Source organism: Mobula hypostoma, chromosome 18 (assembly GCF_963921235.1).
Source record: "Mobula hypostoma chromosome 18, sMobHyp1.1, whole genome shotgun sequence".
Classification (NCBI taxonomy): Eukaryota; Metazoa; Chordata; class Chondrichthyes; order Myliobatiformes; family Myliobatidae; genus Mobula; species Mobula hypostoma.
This window is the reverse complement of record NC_086114.1, coordinates 26043745-26059616: the sequence shown is the minus strand read 5'-3', so window position 1 is coordinate 26059616 and position 15872 is coordinate 26043745. Positions and strand designations below refer to the sequence as shown.

Genomic DNA, 15872 nt, shown 5'->3' with positions numbered 1-15872 from the left:
TTCAAGTATTGTATTGTTGACCAACCTGCAAACCCCAATCACCATTTCATTTCAGCCATACTTGATTACCTTGATCATTTATATCAATTGACTTTGTTTTTGTTTAGCTCCAATTGCACTCTTACTCATATTTAACTTATGCATGGTTTATTCGCGAATACTGCTTCTCTGATGTTATGTACCTGTGGTGACGCTGAAAGTAAGTTTTCCATTGCGCCTGTGCATACTTGAACTTGTGCACTGGACAATAAACTAGACTTTGACATAACTACAGGCCCACTTATATGATTTCTTTTGCTCTTTTTTTGTTTTTCTTATTTAATTTATTTATGTTCTTATTGTAACTCATAGCATTTTATTGTCATGTATTGTAATGTATTGCTCCTGCAAAACAACACATTTCATTACATAGGCCAGTGATATTCAACTTGATTCGAATATAACTTAACCACCAAAGGTTTAGTCATCTCAATAATTATGTGAAAACATGTGTATAATGTGCATGTTTCAATATGACTTTGCAAAAGCTAACATATTAAAATGCCTGCACAAGTCCTTACATCCAAGTCGGAAAAATACTGGAGATGATGGAAATCTGAACGAAAATGAAAAGATAACGCTAGAAGAACGCAGCAGGTTGGACAGCATTTGTGGAAGATGCTGCCTGATCTGGAGATTTGTTCCAGCATCGTCTTCGTGCTCGAAGTCTAAATGACTCCTAAGCGCCTTCTAAAATAGCCCAGCGAGGCATTCTGTTCAGGAGCGATCGGAGGCAAGAACCTGTCCGATGGACAGTGACAAGAAGTTTCCCATCTCCCGGAGAAACGAAGTTGAGCAGCCGGCGCTGGGCGGCGCATGGGCGCCCAGACTTGCGGCAGGATTTGCGCTCCGCCAGCTGTCGCTGTGCGCGGAGTGCCGGCCAGGAAGTGGAGCGCTGCCCTCTTGCTCGGCGAGGCTGGCGTCAGTTGTGCGTTGGCTTCATGCAAATCTGAATCAATCAGTGGGTCTGGTGAGAGAGATAACACGGCAGCGGCGGGGAGCCTTCAGAGCGCAGGAGACATGGAGCTGCGGGTAAGGGGGCGACTCTAAGTAGCGGGTAGCGGGCGAGGAGCAATGTAGACGGTGGGAGAGTTGCACAAAAGTCCCGGCCCCGCAACAATGGCCGAGGCTTCTGATACAGTAGCCGGCGTTCCGCCTGTGATGTAACAATAGCTGGTGTTCCATCTGTCTTGTAGCCGCAGTAGCCGGCGTTCCGCCCGTGATATAGCCACGGTAGCCGGCGTTCCGCCCGTGATATAGCCACGGTAGCCGGCGTTCCGCCCGTGATATAGCCAGGGTAGCCGGCGTTCCGCCCGTGATATAGCCAGGGTAGCCGGCGTTCCGCCCGTGATATAGCCAGGGTAGCCGGCGTTCCGCCCGTGATATAGCCACGGTAGCCGGCGTTCCGCCCGTGATATAACCACTGTAGCCGGCTTTCCACGTGTCTTTTACATCCATCCGTGATGTAGCCACAGTAGTCGGCGGCCCGGTGGGAATGCAGTGTTAAACGTAAAGTTCTGTTGTGATTGTGAATTGTCAGGCGTGTGTGTTTGACTGGTATCTCCATTGCTCTGTGATAGTAACCTGAAGTCTCGGCCGTCAGTTGATATACAATATGGTCCCTAAAACGGCGAACAGATCTTTTGTCAGTGATATGGAGGGTATTAACCATACTGTCATGTCTGCATTTGATGGACGGTATAACTCACTAATAATTTAAGTAACTTCTTAATCTGCGCAACTTCATTTGCTCATTTAGTGCCTCTTGTCTCTGCGTGGAAGTTCAGTGTGAGCCCCACTAATAGAATCTAAACTGACTTTTCGCTATGGTATTCAAATAATGACACACACTTGTTTGGAAACTTCACGATGCTTTTGTTAAAACCAGAGATGATAGACATCATTGTAGAGATTAGTTATTTGTTCACTGTTCTTGTTTGTGAAATGCTTTATTTTCTACATACATAACAATGACAGTATTTCAAAAGTAATTTGGTTATGAATAACCTTTTGATGTGATGAGATATTACCTAAAAGTAATTCAGCTGTGTCCTTTCGTTGTTTCTTGTGTGATTTCATTCACTGTGACTCGAGTCAGCAGCCTTGTGGGATATGTCATATGATCATGCTGCTGATTATCCAGAGAAGTGGGTTAGAAAGAATCTGCTCTTTCCAAATATCCCATCTTTCCTGTTTTGAACAGAGGCTGTTTGTTAGAGACAGTGATAAGAGTTTTTTTTTGCAGTTCTCTCTCTGTTGTGCATGTCTCTCCCTGAACAGTAAATCTGGTGAGCGAATGTTTGGAGAACTAAATGTTTAAGTACAGTCTGCTGTAACCGCAACTAGTGTGAGAAGGTATGAATCAAGCACCAGCTTGTCTGATGGCTGTATGGTGGAAAGTTATTCCAAGGTGCTTTACAAGGTCATGGTCAAAGAACGTGTAACCCTTAACCTAGAGTATCTTGGAGGAGGGAGGTTGAGTCTGTCTTAGTTTTGTGGACTAACAAGACAGGAGGTGGTTTTGGAACTTTCAGTTCCAATTTTAGCTGTGAAGGCATGCTCCCTGACATCAGCCCTGAATGACTAATTTGAATTTTGTGGTCAAAACCTTTGTTCTGTGGTCCACAGAAAAAAAGATGGAGAAAGAGAGGCGGTCAGCTTTCCTAGTCTTAAAGTATTGCGTACTTGTGACTCAAAATTGGTATGTTGGTTTATTCTTGTCAGGTGTACTGACGTATGGTGAAAAACTGTGTTTTGTATGTCATCATCACGGCAGTGCATTGAGGTAGTACCATGTAAAACAGTAATAGAATGCAGGGTAGTGTTACGGTTAGAGAGAGTACAGTGCAGACAGGCAAAGTGGAAAGCCATGGTGAAGTCGTCTCTGAGTCAAGAGTCTGTGTTATCGTACTAGGGGAGTTTTCAGTAGCCTTAACACAGGATAGAAGCTGCCATTGAGCCTGGTGGTACAGTGTGAGCTTTTGAGGCTTTTGTATTCTCTGGCTGATTGGGGGGGGGGTGCGGGTGGGGAATCCTGGAAACTATGTTGGCTACTTTTCCAAAGCGGCGAGAAGTGCAGATAGGGAGGGAAGCTGGTTTCTGTGATGTGCAAAAGTAGATTTGGGTACAAAATATTTGAGTACATAAATAAATTGGCACCCAAGTATATACTAATGGAGTTCTTACCTTCTGCCTTCCTGATCTGATAGAAATCTCCGGCGCCATTTGCTCCCTTGGGTGGATGTAGATGCTCTTCTGAAACTGCTTTTATGAAACTCCCTCCTTCCTAGGCAGGGTTTGTTTCCCAATCAACATTTTTAAAGCCAATTATGTATTTATTATTACACCGCACTGAGAAAACCTGCTGTGTATAAATGGCTGCTCCTTTTCATTACCGTGGTACAAGTACTTGTGAAAGACAATATCTTTTGTGAGGCATGGGCTGTTTCATGATCCACATTTATAACACTGCCAGAGCTGTAAGGTTGGGGGCCTTATTGTGCCAATTATGTTACCTAGATTAAATATTGCAAAGGGAGAATATAAAGGGGCTTGGATTATTTGGTTGTTATATTTGCTTCTAGAATGTGTTTTGATTTAATAACATGGCACCATATTGAAGCTCAGTTGTAAAATAGTTTGAGAGTATCCAGGAAATCTGGATTAGAATAATACCAGCTTGTGTCTAGTTTTAGTTGGAGGAAGAATCCAAAATTGCAAGACACGACTAATTGCTCTTGGTTTACCTCAGTCCAGAAACTGAGAGTTTTTAACCTCTAAATAGAACTTCCGGCTTTGCATGTTATAAGGTTCCCTGGCTAAATACTAGTTGAGAATGTGGGAATAGAATGACTGGAATTTCTTGGAACTACATTTTGTGTGTGGCAGTGAACCATTTTGAAATATTTGATACCCTGCTGCTGTGTTTCAAACAAGCAGTTTGGCACAAGGTTATTTTTTTTAAAACAGAAAATCAACATCTACCTCTTCTCACTTCCTCGGATCCTGATGTGCTGAGCCTCTCCCCACCCCCAACCCTTGCACAACCACTCCAATGTCACCATCCCCCCTTCACCCCAGCCCCATTCACCTTCTTCAGACCCCCACTGCCCCCTCCATCCATCCACTGTATACTTTCTGTGAAATAAAAAGACATTCTCAAGCTACTTGGAAAACAGAACATCAGGAAAGCTGCAGGCCCTAATAGAAACATAGAAACATAGAAAATAGGTGCAGGAGTAGGCCATTCGGCCCTTCGAGCCTGCACCGCCATTTATTATGATCATGGCTGATCATCCAACTCAGAACCCAGCCTTCCCTCCATACCCCCTGACCCCTGTAGCCACAAGGGCCATATCTAACTTCCTTTTAAACATAGCTAATGAACTGGCCTCAACAGTTTGCTGTGGCAGAGAATTCCACAGATTCACCACTCTCTGTGTGAAGAAGTTTTTCCTAACCTCGGTCCTAAAAGGCTTCCCCTCTATCCTCAAACTGTGACCCCTCGTTCTAGACCTCCCCAACATCGGGAACAATCTTCCTGCATCTAGCCTGTCCAATCCCTTTAGGATCTTATACGTTTCAATCAGATCCCCCCTCAATCTTCTAAATTCCAACGAGTACAAGCCCAGTTCATCCAGTCTTTCTTCATATGAAAGACCTGCCATCCCAGGAATCAATCTGGTGAACCTTCTTTGTACTCCCTCTATGGCAAAGATGTCTTTCCTCAGATTAGGGGACCAAAACTGCACACAATACTCCAGGTGTGGTCTCACCAAGGCCTTGTACAACTGCAGTAGTACCTCCCTGCTCCTGTACTCGAATCCTCTCGCTATAAATGCCAGCATACCGTTCGCCTTTTTCACCGCCTGCTGTACCTGCATGCCCACTTTCAATGACTGGTGTATAATGACACCCAGGTCTCGTTGCACCTCCCCTTTTCCTAATCGGCCACCATTCAGATAATAATCTGTTTTCCTATTTTTGCCACCAAAGTGGATAACTTCACATTTATCCACATTAAATTGCATCTGCCATGAGTTTGCCCACTCACCCAACCTATCCAAGTCACCCTGCATCCTCTTAGCATCCTCCTCACTGCTAACACTGCCACCCAGCTTCGTGTCATCCGCAAACTTGGAGATGCTGCATTTAATTCCCTCATCCAAGTCATTAATATATATTGTAAACAACTGGGGTCCCAGCACTGAGCCTTGCGGTACCCCACTAGTCACCGCCTGCCATTCTGAAAAGGTCCCGTTTATTCCCACTCTTTGCTTCCTGTCTGCTAACCAATTCTCCACCCACACCAATACCTTACCCCCAATACCGTGTGCTTTAAGTTTGCACACTAATCTCCTATGTGGGACCTTGTCAAAAGCCTTTTGAAAATCCAAATATACCACATCCACTGGTTCTCCCCTATCCACTCTACTAGTTACATCCTCAAAAAATTCTATGAGATTCGTCAGACATGATTTTCCTTTCACAAATCCATGCTGACTTTGTCCGATCATTTCACCGCTTTCCAAATGTGCTGTTATCACATCCTTGATAACTGACTCCAGCAGTTTCCCCACCACCGACGTTAGGCTAACCGGCCTATAATTCCCCGGTTTCTCTCTCCCTCCTTTTTTAAAAAGTGGGGTTACATTAGCCACCCTCCAATCCTCAGGAACTAGTCCAGAATCTAACGAGTTTTGAAAAATTATCACTAATGCATCCACTATTTCTTGGGCCACTTCCTTAAGCACTCTGGGATGCAGACCATCTGGCCCTGGGGATTTATCTGCCTTCAATCCCTTCAATTTACCTAACACCACTTCCCTACTAACATGTATTTCGCTCAGTTCCTCCATCTCACTGGACCCTCTGTCCCTTACTATTTCTGGAAGATTATTTATGTCCTCCTTAGTGAAGACAGAACCAAAGTAATTATTCAATTGGTCTGCCATGTCCTTGCTCCCCATAATCAATTCACCTGTTTCTGTTTGCAGGGGACCTACATTTGTCTTTATCAGTCTTTTCCTTTTTACATATCTATAAAAGCTTTTACAGTCCGTTTTTATGTTCTCTGCCAGTTTTCTCTCATAATCTTTTTTCCCCTTCCTAATTAAGCCCTTTGTCCTCCTCTGCTGAACTCTGAATTTCTCCCAGTCCTCAGGTGAGCCACTTTCTCTGGCTAATTTGTATGCTACTTCTTTGGAATTGATACTATCCCTAATTTCTCTTGTCAGCCACGGGTGCACTACCTTCCTTGATTTATTCTTTTGCCAAACTGGGATGAACAATTGTTGTAGTTCATCCATGCAACCTTTAAATGCCTGCCATTGCATATCCACCGTCAATCCTTGAAGTGTCATTTGCCAGTCTATCTTAGCTAATTCATGTCTCATACCTTCAAAGTTACCCCTCTTTAAGTTCAGAACCTTTGTTTCTGAATTAACTACGTCACTCTCCATGTTAATGAAGAATTCCACCATATTATGGTCACTCTTACCCAAGGGGCCTCTCACGACAAGATCGCTAATTAACCCTTCCTCATTGCTCAAAACCCAGTCCAGAATAGCCTGCTCTCTAGTCGGTTCCTCGACATGTTGGTTCAAAAAACCATCCCGCATACATTCCAAGAAATCCTCTTCCTCAGCACCTTTACCAATTTGGTTCACCCAGTCTACATGTAGATTGAAGTCACCCATTATAACTGCTGTTCCTTTATTGCACACATTTCTAATTTCCTGTTTAATACCATCTCCGACCTCACTACTACTGTTAGGTGGCCTGTACACAACTCCCACCAGCGTCTTCTGCCCCTTAGTGTTACGCAGCTCTACCCATATCGATTCCACATCTTCCCGGCTTATGTCCTTCCTTTCTATTGCGTTAATCTCTTTTTTAACCAGCAACGCCACCCCACCTCCCCTTCCTTCGTGTCTATCCCTCCTGAATATTGAATATCCCTGAACGTTGAGCTCCCATCCCTGGTCACCCTGGAGCCATGTCTCTGTGATCCCAACTATATCATAATCATTAATAACAATCTGCACTTTCAATTCATCCACCTTATTACGAATGCTCCTTGCATTGACACATAAAGCCTTCAGGCACTCTTTTACAACTCTCTTAGCCCTTTTTAATGCTTGCCCTGGATTTGTCGGCCTGCCACTTTTACTTTTCCCCTTTGTACTTTTTGCTTCTACGCTCACTTTACACCCCTCTGTCTCTCTGCACTGGTTCCCATCCCTCTGTTGTGAACTAACCTCCTCACACCTAGCCGCTTTAATTTGATTCCCACCCCCCAACCATTCTAGTTTAAAGTCACCTCAGTAGCCCCCGCTAATCTCCCTGCCAGGATATTGGTCCCCCGAGGATTTAAGTGTAACCCGTCCTTTTTGTACAGGTCACACCTGCGCCAAAAGAGGTCCCAATGATCCAAAAACTTGAATCCCTGCCCCCTGCTCCAATCCCTCAGCCACGCATTTATCCTCCACCTCATCGCATTCCTACTCTCACTGTCGCGTGGCACAGGCAGTAATCCCGAGATTACTACCTTTGCGGTCCTTTTTCTCAACTCCCTTCCTAGCTCCCTATATTCTTCTTTCAGGACCTCATCCCTTTTCCTACCTATGTCATTGGTACCTATATGTACCAGGACCTCTGGCTCTTCACCCTCCCACTTCAGGATATCTTGGACACGATCAGAAATATCCCGGACCCTGGCACCAGGGAGGCAAACTACCATCCGAGTCTCTGGACTGCGTCCACAGAATCGCCTATCTGACCCCCTTACTATCGAGTCCCCTATCACAACTGCCCTCCTCTTCCTTGCCCTACCCTTCTGAGCTACAGGGCCAGACTCTGTGCCGGAGGCAGGGCCACTGTCGCTTCCCCCGGGTAAGCTGTCCCCCCCAACAGTACTCAAACAGGAGTACCTGTTGTTAAGGGGCACAGCCGCCGGGGTACTCCCCATCACCTTCCTTTTCCCCTTCCCCCTCCTAACCGTGACCCACTTGTCTGCCTCCCGTGGCCCCGGCGTGACCACCTGCCTTCCACTCCTCTCTATCACCTCCTCACTCTCCCTGACCAGACGAAGGTCATCGAGCTGCAGCTCCAGTTCCGTAACGCGGTCCCTTAGGAGCTGCATCTCGATGCACTTGGCGCAGATGTAGACGTCCGGGAGGCTTGGAGACTCCAGGGCCTCCCACATCCGACACCGAGAACAGCAATGGTGTCTCACCTGGTACTTTAAGGCACTGTGAGGATCAGCTAGCTCCTGTCTTCACTGAGATACTTAACACCTCCCTGAATTATGCAGGGTTCCGGACTGCTTTAAAGTTGTTACAGTCATTCCAGTTCCCTAGAAAGACAAGATCACTGGATTTGGTGATTTTTTTTTAGGCCAGTTGCTTTGACTTCAGTAGTTTTTAAACCTTTGAACGTCTGATATTGGCCAACCTTAAGTCCATTACTGGTCCTCTTCTTGACCCGGTTTGCTTATAAAGTAAATCGCTCAGTTAAGGTTGCAGTTAACTTGTGTCTTCATTACATTTGGACTCCTCCAACACTTATGTGAGGATCTTGCTTGTGGAATTTAGCTGTGCCTTCAACATTATTGTTCTGGAGTATGCTATCACAGCTAGCTGTACCCTACAGTGGATTACCAACTCACTGACAGGAGGGAAGCAGTATGTAAGGCTGGAGTTCTACTTGTCTGATCCAATGTCTGTAACCACTGGCTCTGCACAGGCCTGTGTTCTTTCACCCCTCCTGTTCCCACTTCATGCAAATAACTGTACCTCCACAGACAAATCCATTAAAATCCTAAAGTTCACAGATGACACGACTGTAATTGGTCTCGTTCGTCCATAATAATGATGTCACCTGCTGTCACGGGGAGGTAGGCCATCTTGCAACATGGTGTGCTCTTAGCAACTTGGAGATAATGCTATCAAGAGACTGGAAACGAGGATTAACTTCTGCTCACAAACCCCTACCTGCCTCTCCCCTTTGGAAATTAATGGTCAGGCCTGTGACTGTGGTTGAGTCATTCAAACCCCTGGGGACAAGCATGTTATGCCCATCACAAGATGGAGAGATTATTCTTCCTACGCCAACGTAGGCAACTTAACATCCCAGGGCGTATTTTGACTGAATTTTTATTTAACTATCTTTGAGAGTGTGGTGACCACTTCTATCACCGTTTGGTTTTCCGCTGCCTCCTTCCTCCGAGCCCGGGTTGCAATGAGTGTTCTGCTCAGTGGAGTCTGTTATTAACTTAGACTGTTCATCGCCAGCGTGAAGAAAAGAACTGACTCCACCCATCCTATGAGTCACCCATTCACCAATTTGCCATCAGGGAGATACCACAAGTCCATCTTCACCAGGACTACATGTCATTTTCAAAGTTTCTTTCCTGTCGCTATCCAGCTTCTCAACAAAACTCACTCAGGTGAATGTCCCTGCACAACATCCATTAAATTGTCTTTCCTGTTCTCCTTGTTCTGTTAATAGCTATTGAGTCTGTTCTTATTTTCACATTTATTTAAGTTTGATTATTGACATTTATGCATGTGACTGCTAATTGTCAATTGCTCATGGCTGTTTGCATTATCATCTTGTAAATTGCTGGTTACTATTGTGTTGTCAGTTATGGTATTGTCCTGTGTTTTATGTTTGGCACCGAACCACAGTCAGTTCTGGTATGTTTCACATTCTGGCAATAAGTGATTCTGATTTTAATTCTGAGAATGTCTTACTGAAAAGTAAAGAAAAACAGTGAGGGGCTTTCTACAATGTCGTTCACATACTTCTCAAGATGGCCTCAAATATAATGTACTTTTGGTGTGCAGTGTCTTTCTTTGTAGTAAGCAGTCAAATTTCGATGACTCAATGCTCTGGATTAGAAACTTTGGGTGCAGATAAAACACCAGGCATAACTCCGATCTGAGAGGTGTGTTTATTTGCAGTAATAGCAATGGAGGCATTTCAGAAGGGGTACTTGACCTCTTTGGTCTCTGTTTCTCCATGCTTTTTTGACAAAGGTTATGGAGAGAAAGCATGAAAATGGGGTTGAGAGGGGTAATAAATCTGCCAGGATGGAGTGGTGGAGCAGATTTGATGGGACGACTGGCCTAATTCTGCACCTATGTCTTATGGTCTTATGGACAGTGCTCGTCATCGATCAACAGGAGACCTGAGGTGCTTGTGCTAAATTCTGCCTTATCTTCAGTTTTATTCATTACAGCCCTCTCCCACATTCCAGTGCTTGTAATCTTTTGAGTTAGCCAAGCGTGGCTGCCCATAACAACCATCAAGTCCACTTAGCATGCCCCGCTCTAGTTTGCTGACCTGTGATGTCTTCCACTATGGTGATGGTGTTGATTTTAAAATTGGCCACCATCATTCCTCCTCTTCCGACCACCCTTCCAGAATCTCTTTACTAATCATAGACCCTTGTGCATCCCTAACATCTGATGCTTCACCAGGAATAAGTTTTTTCATGGGAAAAGTCTCTCCTGGTGAAAATAACACCCTGGCTGTTTTATCTGAATTAAAGTTCTTTTAATAGAAATGGACCACAGCTTTATCTTAATTTTAAATCTATTTACTGAACTCAGTGTTAGAACATAGAATAGTACAGCACAGTACAGGCCCTTTGGCCCACAATGTTGTGCCGACCCTCAAACCCTGCCTCCCATATAAGCCCTCACCTTAGATTCCTCTGTATACCTGTCTAGTAGTCTCTTAAACTTCACTAGTGTATCTGCCTCCACCACTGACTCAGGCAGTGCATTCCACGCACCAACCACTCTGAGTAAAAAACCCTCCTCTAATATCCCCCTTGAACTTTCCACCCCTTACCTTAAAGCCATGTCCTCTTGTATTGAGCAGTGGTGCCCTGGGGAAGAGGCGCTGGCTATCCACTCTATCTATTCCTCTTATTATCTTGTACACCTCTATCATGTCTCCTCTCATCCTCCTTCTCTCCAAAGAGTAAAACCCTAGCTCCATTAATTGCTGAAGGCTTCTGCAAGTTTTATAAGACTAGAGACATCATCCCTGCACTGTCCTTAGCAATGTTTACAATAGAGCTATATTTAAAAAGTGAAGTAGCCGACCCTAAATTTAGAATAACAGTACAAGGGAAGGCTGATTTTTTTGTTTATCCTTTGTTTTTTGATTTCTTATTACGATTGCTGGAAAGTCGGATGAACAATAGATGACCAGCTGTGCATTTGTGACGCATTGCAGTAGGGAGCTAGGATGTATTGGACAGCTGTTTACAATAGTTAGCATGGCTTCGATGGGCTGAATGGTCTGTTCTCTGTCATCCTGTACAGCAACTGTTGATAGGTTTTCAAAAAGTGCAGTCTTTGACATCTTGTCTGCCTGTTGGGTCATATTGTCAAAAGTAAGGAGTTCTATAAAACATCTTTTGAGAATATTAGAGATTTGTATTGGTCCATCACCAATCACTCATTCCCTCACACTCTCTTCACACCATTTAAATTATTTAAATAAAGTAACTAGGGCAAAAAGAGCCAAAAAAAAAAGAAAAAATAGTGAGATTGTCCATTCAGAAATCTAATGAGTGGAGGGGAAGACACTGTCCCTGAATTGTTGAATGTGTATCTTCAGGCTCCTGTGCCACCACCTTGTTGGTAGAAGTGAGAAGAGGGCATGTCCTTGTTGATGGGGGTCCTTAATGATGGATGCCACCTTTTTAAGGCATCAGCTTTTGAAGGTGTCCTTGATGCAGGTGAGGCGAGTGCCCATGAAGAAGCCGGCAGAGTCTGCAACTTTCTGCAGCTTTTTCTGATCCTGTGCAGTGGCCCCTCCATACCAGATAGTTGTGCAGCCAGTTAGAATGCTCTCCACAGTGCGTCTGTAGAAATTTGCGAGATTCTTTGGTGACGTACCAAGTCTTCTCAAACTAATGAAATATAGTCTCTGCTGTGCTTTCTTTGTGACGTTGACACCCAGGAACCAGAAACTGCTCATCTTTTCCACTGCTGACACCTCTTGAGGACTGGAGTGTGTTCCCTCAACTTCCCCTTTCTGAAGGCCACAATCAGTACCTTGGTCCTACTGACATTGAGTAGGATTGTTGTGACACCACTCAATCAGCTGTACCAACCTGTACATCTGAAGTTCTGTCAACTATAATTGTGTTGTCAGCAAGCTTACAGATAGCTTTTGAGGTGTGCCAGTTTTGATTGTCAGTGAGGAGGAGATGTTATTTCCGAACGTGGATACAGTGAATGTATGCAGGCATTTTCTCCTGTGGTTGAGGGAGACTTAGAAGCGGAAATCATAGATTTAGGGTGAAAGGAACATATCTAAGGGGAATTTTTGGGGAAACGACTTCACTGGGAGTGGTGTGAGTTTGGAAGTGGTAGATGCAGGTTCAATTGTAACATTTAATAGAAGTTTAGGTGGGTACATGGATGGAAGAGGTTAGGGGAAATATAGTCTGTGTTCAGGTAGATGGGACTAGGCAGAAGACCAGGTTGACATGGTCTAGGTGAGCCGAATAGCTTGTTCCACACTATATGACTCTGTTCAGTAGGACAGCACCTCTCGGTGCCATAACCTTCATCAAGAAGGGTAAGGGCACCAGGAGCATGGACATTTAGGGAATTCCTTCCAAGGCACAGCATGATGTGTTACCATTTGGTTCTGAATCCTGGAACTCCCTTCCCAATACTGTGGGGGAGTATGTTCACCAGAAGCACTGACCTACTTTCTCAAGCGTAGTTAAAGTCGTCAGTAAATACTGGCCTTGTCAGTGAAGCCCATACACTCGGAGTGGGTGAGTGTATGCCCATTCACCCTTTGTTAAGTTCTGCTTTATGTAGCTTTTTCTGTGGCACATTGCATACTGACATGTGGGGTTACTGTTTCTCTGAGGAAATTCTTTTTTTTGTAATTTATTTTTTATTGAAGTTTTTTTTTAGATTAGATTATGAGAACACTCAGTCCTCTTTGATTGTCATTTAGAAATGCATACATGCATTAAGAAATGATACAATGTTTCTCCGGAGTGATATCACAGAAAACAAGACAGACCAAAGACTAACACTGACAAAAGCACATAATTATAACATATAGTTACAGCAGTGCAAAGCAATACCATAATTTGATGAAGAACAGTCCATAGGCACAGTAAAAAAAATAGTCTCAAAGTCCCGAGTCGATCGACTCCCGAGTCCCCGATAGCAGGCGGCAAAAGGGAGAAACTCCCTGCCATAAGCCTCCAGGCACCGTAAACTTGCCGATACCTTGGAAGCAGCTGACCCCAGCCGACACTGAGTCCATCCGTCCGGAAACTCCAAGCTTCCGAGCAGCGTCTCCGATACAGCCTCCCGCGTGCCATCCTCTGCCGAGTGCCTTCGACCTCTCCCCGGCCGCTGAAACACGCAAAGCTGAGGATTTCGAGGCCTTCAGCTCCAGAGATTCCGGTTACCACACAGTAGCAGCGGTAGCAAAGCAGAAGTTTTCCAGATGTTCCGTTGCGCTCTCATGTCCGTCTCCATCAAATCAGGATTGTGCACGGTCCCCTACTTGACAGATAACAGATATTCATCACCGAAGTGGCCGCACACATTGTCGTCATGCCGCCATCTTCTCCCCCTCCCCCATCATCAAACAAAACTTTCCATATGATGTATTTCAGATAGTGTACATATATATATCATATAGTCATGTGTCACAAATCTCCACATAATATTTATTTGAGGTGTACACTTATAGAAAGGAGAGGAAAGAAAGAACAATCAAAAGAAGAATACTATGTACAAAGTAGGGAGTGATTTTTTTTACAACATATTCATTGAATTGTGAGAATAAAATCAGGCCTATGAGGTGTTATGTAGTTAAACCATTTTTCCCAGTATGAATCAAGTTATTCCAGCTTATGATTAACAGATGCTGTTATTTTCTCCATTTTGTAAATGTCCATTGTAATTTCCATCCATACATTAAAAGTTGGGCTCTCCTGTGATAACCATTTCCTGGTAAGGGTCTTTTTACCAGCCACCAGCAGTATATTCATTAAATATTTATCTCTTTTCAACCATTCTTGAGGTATAAACCCAAAATATACGGTCTTACTTTCTAAGCGTATTTCACATTTAAAGATGTTTTGTAGGGCATTGTGTATCCCACTCCAATAGTCTTTGATAACAGGGCATTCCCAGAAAATATGATAATGGTTTGCATTTTGATTTTTCTGAGGGAATTCTTACTATGTTTTTAGCTGATTTGCCTTGACCAGAGCCCTCCAGGAAGTGATTCACCTCCCCAGAAGTGTTTTCTCTTTGTTCACTTTATTGGAGAACCCTCGTAATGCCCGTAATCTCCTTTGCTCAGTTTTGTTTTGGTTCATGCAGCTGAATGCAAAACAAACTCGTGTCTTGGGCCAAATAGCTCGTTCTGTGCTGTATGACTCTACTTCCGGCAACTCAGTAGGGCAGGTCCTCTCAATGGCATGACATTCATCCAGAAGGAGAAGGGCACCAGTAGCATGACCATTTAGGGAGCTGTCTAATGGGTTGGAGTTCCACTCCCTACTTGTGCAGTCAATCAGTGTTTTACACTGCAGTGCAGTTCTGAGGGAGTGCTGCTTTCTTAGAGCAAGTATGACATTGTACAGCAGTACATTGGTTGTCGCTGAACCTGTAGCCAGGAATGTGCGCTGTAGATTCTGAAATGGAAGTTCGTGTCGCACATTTGCACAAATTCAACTAACTATACAAGTCTGGAATTAAAAACTAAAAATCATGTGTATTAGTAATTTGCCTTTTATTGACGAATGTTCATTGGGAAAGGAAATCTTTCAATCGTAACTGGTTAGGTAATGTAACTTCACATCACTTATCGAGTCCTAGCATCATACAGCTCGAAAACAGGCTCTTCCGTCCAAATGGCCACGTCAACAAAGATTCCCATTTAAACTAATCCCATTTGCCCACTTTAGGACCACATCCCTCCAAGTCTTTCCTATCCATGTACCTATCCGAGTGCCTTTTGAATGTTGTTAACGTACCTGCCTCAACCCAACTTCCTCTGGCAGCTCATTGTGTTCTGACCCCTCTCTGGGTGAAGATGTTGTTCCCCGCTAGTTCCTATTAAATCTCTCCCCTAACATTAATAAAGTGGATAACACATTACCCTTGTCTTACCTTCGAGAATAATGGGTTTATTATTGTCACAGTGAAAAGCTTGGTTTTATATCGATCCGTACAGGTCATTCCAAAACAAATATTTTGACGTAATACAAAGGGAAAGGTGGTAACAGAATGCAGAATATAGTTACCGTTGGAGAAAGTGCAGCACAGATGGACAGCCCAGTGCAAGGTCCACAAGACGTAGCCTGCGAGATCCAGAGCAATAAATACCATTTCCAAGGAAGTATTTTAAAATAGAACAACTTCTTGGCATTATTTGGAAAAAGAGCAAGACTCTTCCCAGTGGCCCGAGCATCTCTCTCCAATTGTACAAAGGCAGGCAGTACCTGCTTAATGTCTTGTCCCATTCCCATTTCCTGATTGTGTTTTTAAGTACTTGACTGCTGGATGTAAATTATTTTAATGCATGGTAAAGGGGTGTAGATGTGATGAATGGGAGATGGAATTTTCTCTCTATTTAGGTTAATTTTATTCGTACATTGGGACTGCTTTAGTTCTGCAGCTGACGTGTACTAGGATTCAGTGCCTAATAATAATGATCCACTTGGAGGTGTGGGTGGAGCAGGGAGGTGCCTTCCACTGGTTGTAGCTACAACACGGCTTTTGTGAATAGCGTCAGAATGGAGCTAGTGTTCTCATTTGTAC

The 15872-nt window shown here is 44.1% G+C and overlaps 1 protein-coding gene across 1 annotated transcript in view; it reads left to right on the top strand.

Moving 5' to 3' along the window:
* The first annotated feature begins 933 nt into the window (after window positions 1-933).
* The window catches only part of sgpl1 (sphingosine-1-phosphate lyase 1), a 114756-nt gene continuing 99817 nt past the window's right edge, over window positions 934-15872 (top strand). The window contains exon 1 of the mRNA XM_063070606.1: window positions 934-1071. Within this exon, the coding sequence (XP_062926676.1) occupies window positions 1060-1071 (12 nt within the window). The 5' untranslated portion in view covers window positions 934-1059. The remainder of the gene's footprint in view (window positions 1072-15872) is intronic.